The sequence below is a fragment of the Camelina sativa genome, chromosome 20 (assembly GCF_000633955.1).
Source record: "Camelina sativa cultivar DH55 chromosome 20, Cs, whole genome shotgun sequence".
NCBI classification, from domain to species: Eukaryota; Viridiplantae; Streptophyta; class Magnoliopsida; order Brassicales; family Brassicaceae; genus Camelina; species Camelina sativa.
The window spans coordinates 25290421-25299786 of NC_025704.1; the positions used below are offsets into that span (position 1 = coordinate 25290421).

Here is a 9366-nt window from a genome sequence, read left to right on the forward strand (position 1 = left end):
GGTTGAAGTTCTGTTCTTAATAGATCTTTTGAAAAATTGCATTTGTAGGTGCAAGATTAAAATCTATCTATATGAGTATGAAATGGAGCCACATCAAAAAGCCTGGACTTAGCTTCCTATATGCTCATGAATAGATATGGACACATGTCTTATAATATTGTCAAGTATAAACACTTTGAGTAGTGACGAAATTCATGTGTGTATTATCTTCATGTACCCAAATGAGCTGAAAGGATTCAATCCCTTGGAAATCCTGATTCTCGAGTATTTGAAATGTATAATATTACTAAGATGTAAATTCAATTGTTACGATATTTACATTTTTGCATAAGTTTGGTTTATGTGTGTGATTTTGAGAATCAAAGATTAAACTTAAATGGGGGAGGAATGTTGGTGATTTAAGTTGTTAATCAACTGTTATTTCACTAACCATCACAACTTTTGGTAAATAGTTACATTGTTTAATTGTACGGTTGCAAACGTACGATGAAGGGATCGAACATTATAAATACTCTGTTTCTCCACATAAAAAACATAGTAAAAAAACATGAGAAAGCGAGAGAGAAAAATGAGATTCACAAAACCAAAGATTGAGAAAAACTTTGGTGATAAACAAAAATACAAAACACAAAATCTCTATTTGTTTTCTTGTATCTTAGCCTAAAACAAGAGAGAAAACTGTGGTTGTTATATCGTAGAAGAGATTTTGTGCAACCCTAAGCTTAAGAGAAGGGTCGAAATACTCTTTAAAAAAGTGCTCTTCTGAACATTTTAATTATTATCCGAATTCACCGTACGGTACAATCGAAGTTACACAGCGCTTACAACATAGAATCCTTCGAACAACAAAATTTTTTCTCTCTTATGAAAAAACCCTTTCAATAGATGATAAAAAAAGTGTTAAATCACTTAAAAATCAATAGATCTCGGGCTAATTTAATACCTAAATGACAAGAGCCAGTGTCATTTTTATCTTATGTTGTGTTTGAGACCTCTATCATGCAATTTGATTAAAGAGAAGGGTGAACCAATTTATTGTAAGTTCTTCTTGATTCGCATAAATGAGATAACATACATAAGTTTAACAAATCGCTCAGTGTGCTGATAATAGAAAATTACTAGCTCCTGACTATATTGAAATAATCTTAATATAAAATTGTTTTATTCGATCAGACATATAAAAATAGTTGATCATATATCATTACATAAAATCATTCGCTATATAATATAACAATTTATTTGACATATTTTTTATGAAAATGGATACTATCTTTCGAAACAACCATTGACCTCGTCACCATTGATAGTCTTTCCATACACATTCTTGCATTTAACAATTGGTTTATTTCCATCGACCGTAGCAATATTGATCTTAGTAAGAACAATGTCTTTGCAATATGTGACTTTACTGCAATCAATCTTTATAATTTCATCGAATTGTGAAGTTCCACGAATATCTGTGAATGTTACGTTACTAATTGCCACAGCTGATTCCTACACACAAAAAAAAATTGCAAATATGTTCGCAGCCTAGTTATTGTAGTTAAAATTATAATACTTTTTATTTAAGAAAAAAATAATCTTAAGATGAATTACCTCCACATCTAGGCGACCATTATCGACATAGTTTTGGTCGATTATTATCGGATTTTTGGTATCTTTCAATGTGAGACCCTTAAAAAGTATATTTTTTGCGTACCCTTTTCCATTCTTTAAAAAAACAAGGAGATATATATCATTTAAAACACTGTGTCAATATTTTCATAATTTATTTAGTATTAATATGAAAAAATGTAACAAAAAAATTATTACCGGCCATGTCTTAATTCTAGCTCCATTTTCCGTCCTAACGAACGTGCTATTAGTCACTTGGATATTCTCAACCATAGATTCTTCTCCATTTCTCCCTAGACTTCCCACACTGTAATTTAATCATATATATATATATATATAATAAAATTCATCGTAGAAAAAAAAATGAGTATTATGTATATAATGGTATTCGTCAATCAAACATATATATACCTTATTCCATGGCCCGGTCCACAATTCATCCTTGTAATGTTGATATTCACACTTCCGTTGTTTATAGCTACACAATCATCTCCTGTAATATATTTTTTTAAAAAATTTAAATTCAAATAACCATTTCAAATCAATTTTCAGTTAATGAATGTGCAAGAGAGATATATAATAGCTATGTACCAGTTCCAATTACTGTATCGTAAATATCGACATCACTTGATTGAGAGATATCAATTCCATCAGTGTTAGGACTGTCTTTCGGTGCTACAAGTTTTATTTTCGTTATTTTAACTCTTTTGCATTTGATAATTGCTATATGGTTTCTTGGACTGTTGAATGAAGTTATTCCAATTATATTGAGATCATTGCACTTTTTAAAATACAATTGCTGTAAGAAAACGGGAAAGTAAATTCATCATGAACATCATTATATTTGTATAAAAAGCTATCTTCATTTTACAGTTGAGAGTGAGAAAGATAAACTCACAGTAGGCCGTTTAGAAGCTGACATTCTTGGCTGGATATATTAAATATGGAAAAAAATAAAAATATTTAGATTCAATATTAAATAGATATAGATAATTTCTATAAACATATATACAAAATAAAAATTTTCACCTTCCAAAATGACGAACCACGTCCATCAATTGACCCCGAACCATTGACTGTTAAACCAAATATTTTCTTAAAACTAATCCATTGTGACGACTTATAGTCCGACCATGCTGTCTTATCTCTCGGTGCAACAATCATTCCATCAAACTGCATAAATGAATACACATAATTTTTTTTAAAAAAATATTTAAATTCACATAAAGTTGTGAGTGATTTGTTTTAACAAAATATTGATAGTTACCTTAACTTGTACTGAAGGAGATTTACAAGGCCCTTGAAACAGAAGAGGTTGTAGTAAAAATGTTTTATTTGAAGGAATAAGGAGTGTTTTTGGATTCCCACCACTACCGCACATAGCTTTCCATGCTTCCACAAAAGCCTATTTGTTTTATCAAAAGATCAAGTGTATAAGACTTCTTTACTCAATAACTAAAATTTTGTGACAACGATTATGATCTCTTATCTTATAGGGAAATGAATAATAAATTAATAATAGTTATGTATATATACTTGGATATCATATGATTATATTTTGGTAAACAATTATTTGAAAACTTACATAATTCAGTCATTTTCATAGAGTAAATTCCAAGATAGTACCTTTGATTCATCGGTAAGACCATCTCCCTTGGCACCAAATTTAAGCACATCATAGATTTGGCCATTTACAAGAACTGAATTCAATAAAGTCAACAAGAACACAACGCGTATTATAATTTCCTACAACATCCAAATATCAACGTTAGAAAGAAAGAAACCATTATAATTATTATTCAAACATTATGTATATTTCATATGCACCATTGTGTGATGATGATCAGATGATTAGATGTAATGTAGTGTATGTTTAAGTTATGTTCATCACTTATATATACACATAAAAAATCATGGGTGTAGACAGGTACATGGATGTAGTTTCAAACTTTAGATATTTTCAGCCTAGAATCATTACTTTTTTTGTGGATAATATTTTTGCATATCTGTGATATCATCCAACTTTTTATATAAGATCTAGAAATAAATCACAATAAAAACTGAATAAATAGTATTAACTAAAATATAAGCTAAAAGAAAAATGAAAATAATTAATAAGGGAAATAAATCAAAATTATTTTGGAAAAATCGAAGATAGAATTAAATTTGGATGCATATTGTGATACCATTGCAGTATTTTATTTTATATTAGAAAAAGACAAGCACTAATCATGTGTATATCCATTTACATTAAAAAACTAAATGTTTGTCTAATTATTTTGTAGTGTTTGAAATAGAATTTATTACTAAAGTTTACTATTACAGTATTGATGATTATAAAATTGAGAGATTGCTGACAAAAAAAAAAGAATTGAGAGATTTGAGTAGTCATCTTATCATATTACCTAGATTAATATATATTAACTTAGTTTGATGTATGATAATTTTTTTCAGATTATCCATTTGATTTTATCTTTATGAAAATAACTAAAAAAGGGAAATATCTAAAAATCACAAAAAGAGAATTAGATTAGGATGATGTGGTCTCATTGCAATATATTAAAACTTATTATATCAGAGGAAGACAAGCACTATTTCTGTGTGTATATCCATTGACATTGAAAACTAAGGGGAGTGTAGTATTGTAGGTAGTATTTTTATATGATTTGAGTTTCAATGAGTTTTTCTATATTTTTGATGATTTTTCGGAAAGCTGGTATGATTTATTGTAAAATCCTTTTGATTCCCACATAAAACTATGAGATATGGATTTCTATATTTTAACTTAAAGAAATCTTCTCAAATCCTTCAAAATCATTAATAATCAAATCCTAAAAATGTTTTCAATAATAGTGGATGTAAGATAGATTTTTGAGCCGGTAGTTCAATGACACTAGATTTAATTAGATTTTTTAAATTGCATGATTGAATAACATTAAATTTAACACAAATCATTTAAAATATAAGATTCAATACAGCCCTTAAAATGTTTGTCTAATTATTTTGTAGTGTTTGAAATAAATTCAGTAATGAATTTACTATTAATGTCTTGATAATTATAAAATTGAAAATTTTGAGTAGTATCTTATCATATTAACTGCATTATTCTATCTTAACTTAGTTTGATGTAAGATAATTTTTTTAAAAGTATATCATATTTGATGTTATGAAACGACCCGACCTATTTTTTTTTAAATATATAATTAATCTAGTGATCCCATACTCACTAGCCACCTGGTCCACCTCACCACAATCAAACCAAACAGTAGAAAACCAAACAATACCATTAAACCAATAACCAATAATTCAATCCAACAGAGTCATAAACCGAACAATTAGCAACCTAACAACATTCTATGACTCAACTCTAGCAACCTAACAGAAGCCAGACAACACATGACGAGCTACTAGAACATCCTCCTCTTCATCGCCATGATTCCACGATCACACTTTGTCTTTACCTGCACCACAACACATATAAGATGCGTGAGTATTTTAAAAACACTCAGTGAGGCAATGCTCCCATCAATTGGGCTATACACACAACCAATTGAGATAACTCTAACCATCAAACAACAATCAACAAACAAACCAGGAACTCCATTAACCGACACCAACCAATACATCGATCGACACCAACTGAGATTGCATCGACCGACACAAGCTTGCATCGACGAATGCAAGACTTACCTCACCTGCATCATCCGATGCATGCTTGACATTTCACGAAATCCCTAATTGCATTGATCGACACCTCTATATGGCATCGACCGATGCTCCTATGTCAAATTCGTGTCGTCCTCGCATATATGTGCGTCGGGGATGCACATGCCGAGCATCATCTTCCCCGAAGCTCCTCATTGGATCTCCGTTCCTAAACCACGAAAAACACGATCCAATGGCACAAAGAAGCTCCTCAAAGCCCCAAGTCACACATAAACACTATAACAAGGCAAGGAATCAACCACATAGCACATAAACATGAAAATCAGAGAAATCTAAAGCTTAGATAAGCCATGGTCATGGACTCAACTTTGCTAAAGAAGATTCTGACTCTAAAACGACTGATCTACACTCCTAGAAAGCTCCTGCAGCGTTTAATAACCCAAAAATGCAATGTTTAACTTAACTCTTTTCGCGACAAACCGACCTTGCATCGACCGATGCAACACCTGCATCGATCGATGCACATCCCAAACCGGGATTCCCGTTTGCGGATGTTACAATTCTCCCCCACCAACATAGATTCGTCCTCAAATCTCGAACAACTATCAGCCAATGACTCTCGTGCAACCGCCTCAATGGCCCGCACTCCTCCGACCGATCTACGAAGGTTACCTCTAGGTGATAGACCCACATTCAAGGCATTATTTGCTCTCGACTTTTGGACTTTCCTTTACTCATATGTCTCAACCTTGAGTTTCTATTGGCTCCCCATCAGGCCGAATCTTGCATGCCATAATATTGGCTCCTCATCGGGCTAAGCCCGCATGCCATGATACAAAAAGGAAGTCTAATAATTGCCTCTCGAGTTTAGGAATCGTCATCCAAAGTTGATATACCAGCCATACTCTCAAGCAACAAAGTCTCGGAATATGACAGTACTAGGAGGACCAAAATCCTCCAAGATTCGTTTAGGACCAACCTTCCTTAGAGCAAACAATTCTAAACATGTCTGAGTCCTATATCCTAACCAGGTCTCCCTCCGGGATCGTCATCCAATGTCGATATACCAGCCATACTCTCAAGCCACAAAGTCTCAGAATATGACAGTACTAAGAGGACTAAAATCCTCCAAGAGTTGTTCAGGACAAACCATCCTTAGAACAAACAATTCTCAATACGTCTGAGTCCTATCTCCTAACAAGGTCTCTCTCTCTTGTGGTTCGCGTAAAACATCAAAATGTCCTACCAACCACATATTCCCTCACAGGAATACCTCATGACCACACAAGAATCATCAACATGCCACAAGGGCCGCCATTAAGGCTAACAAATGTCCTAAACAGGACCGCCACAAAGGCCGAAATGTCTAATCAGACTGCCACCAAGGCCAAACAAATATCCTAAACCGGACCACCACAGAGGCCAAACAAATGTCCTAAACAGGACAGCCACAAAGGCCAAACAATTTTCCTAACAAGGACCACCACCAAGGCCACATATCCCGAAGGATCGTCACGAAGACCACTTGTCCCGATGGACCATCACAAAGACCAATCTTTCCAAAGGACTGTCACGAAGACCATACATCCCGAATGACCGCCTAAACAGGCAACATTGGCTAAACAACCCACCACAAAGGCCACATAATTGGCTAAACAGCATGCCACAAAGGCCATACACGCCTCGCAAGACCGCCACACATGAGCTATACAATGACTCAAAAGTCCACAACGAAGGCCCCACCAGCGCCAACAAGGCTTGCAACCGCTAAGAATGGACAAATTCTAACTCACATAAAACTTTCCATTTTTATCACTTTCTATTTCTGGTAACTTTCCACATTTAGAGACTTCCACAACAGGAAACTTTCCTCTTTACCATCCCAACTTTCCTCTTTCCTCTTTCCATATTTCTCGTATCCCAAACACCACCTCATCTTGGTACTTAGTCACACAACCAACCACCCATAAGAGACCAAGTAACAAGAGAGATGGGCTGGAATACTCCATTCCCACTCTAGCCATGGACTACAGCTAGAACCAGGCTAGACAAACTCAAGTCGCACAACCAACCACCCGTAAGCGACCAAGTAACAGGAGATATGGGCAGGAATACTCCATTCCCGCTCTAGCCACGGACTACAGCTAGGACCAGGCTAGAAAAACTCAAGTCACTGCCTGCTTTTCAAACAACTTCTTGAACCTTGCTTTCCTCCTCGCCTTTGTCTCCCAAGTCTGCTCCTCAACACTATCACTGTCCCATAGGACTCTCATTAAAAGAATCTTCTTCTTCCGAAGTTCCTTGACTCTCCTCTCGAGAACCCTCACCGGTCTCGCTTCCAAGGTCATGTTAGGCTGAAGATCCTCAGGAATCTTAGCCAACAAATGATCATCCTCGCGGAGACATTTCCACAAAATAGACACATGGAAGACCTTGTGGAACGTGATTGAGAAAAACTAAAGATTGAGAAAAATTTTTGGGATAAAAAAAGAAAAACAAAACATAAATTTTCTATTTGTTTCTCTTGTATCTTAGCATAGAACAAGAGAGAAAACTGTGACGGTCACATCCTAGAAAGGTTTTCGTGCAACCCTAGGCTTAAGAGAAGGGTCAAAATACACTTTAAGAAAAGTGTTTTTATGATCATTTCAATCATTATTGAAACGACCCGACCTGTTTTTTTTTAATAATACTATATACCAAATAATAATATTAATAAATAAAAAATAAAAAAGCAAATAATTAATAATATATAAATAATAAATAAATAAACCAAAAATAATTACTTAAATATGTAGAAACTCAAATCACCAAATAAGCAACGGAAAATACCAATAATAACAAATCAATAACTAACCAGAAACATAGACCAAAAACTAGCAACTTAAACCATGATCTAACACCAACATTCCAATTCTAGCAACCTAGCAGGAACCAAAGCATAACAACTAAGTCCCTAGAACATCCTCCTCTTCATTGTCATGATCCCATAGTCACACTTTGCCTCTACCTGCACCACAAACACAATGTGATGTGTGAGTATTATCATAAATACCCAGTGAGGCGATCCTCCCATCTACGAGCTATACACACAAGCAAATCAAGGGTACAAGTACAAATAAAATATAACAAACCAACCATTAAACTGAACAACCAATAACACTTTAACCACACCTACACATTATCACACAAAACAAGTCATACAACCCAATCGCTTAGATAAGCTCATGGTCACGCACTTATCTTAATAAGTGATTCACGAAAATAACTAGAACCAAATGAAAGGTTCTCCAATATCCAAGAACAACCAAAATCGCTCCTACAACCAATCACAACAACAAACAAACATTGAAAACAAACAGCCAGAAAAAACAGAAAAGAACAACCTCACAAGTGAAACCACGAAATCAAAAGCAAGTTCTATATGTCCGGAAGCTTCCCACAAAAATTCTATATGTCCGGAAGCAAGTTCTATATGTCCGGAAGCTTCCCACAAAAATTTCAGCACGATCAGATCTTAGATATAACCGCAATTGATCTTGAAACACCCGCTGGTCTCAATCTGCGACTGAGAAGAAACGCCCCACGAAACTGCCAATATCTCCTAGAATATTAACTAAGGAAAAAACTTGATCTCCTTCTCTTTCTCCTTTACACCAAATAACCAAGAGTTATCTATCTTTCTCTCCCTCTCTCTGATGACAATGTCGACATAAGCACAAAAGGAGAGGAGACATCGACAATAAGAGGGGGAATTAGGGGTTTTTGGTTTAATTAGATTAAACCAAAATCAATTAAAAATTCTATCCTTCGGTTTTCTCTACATCCCAAATTTAGAAAGCGGATGTTACAATTCTCCCCACCAACATAGATTCGTCCTCGAATCTCGAACAATCATCAGCCAAGGACTCCTGTGCAACCGTCTCCACGGCCCGCACTTCCTCCAACCGATATATGAAGGTCACCTCTAGGCGATAGACTACCGTTACATACATTATTTGCTCTCGACTTTTGGACTTTCCTTTACTCATAGGCCTTAACCTTGAGTTTCTATTGGCTCCTCATCAGGCCGAAACCTGCATGCCA

At 34.7% G+C, this 9366-nt stretch overlaps 1 protein-coding gene across 1 annotated transcript; it reads right to left on the reverse strand.

The window, feature by feature from the left end:
• On the reverse strand, positions 1223-3008 carry LOC104771664 (probable polygalacturonase At3g15720). The gene is made up of 7 exons (XM_019242195.1): positions 2882-3008; positions 2644-2787; positions 2206-2413; positions 2026-2107; positions 1813-1921; positions 1597-1710; positions 1223-1494 (listed from the first exon to the last, which is right to left on the reverse strand). The coding sequence occupies exons 1-7, from the start codon at positions 2993-2995 to the stop codon at positions 1267-1269; spliced, it is 999 nt and encodes a 332-aa protein (XP_019097740.1). The 5' UTR covers positions 2996-3008; the 3' UTR covers positions 1223-1266.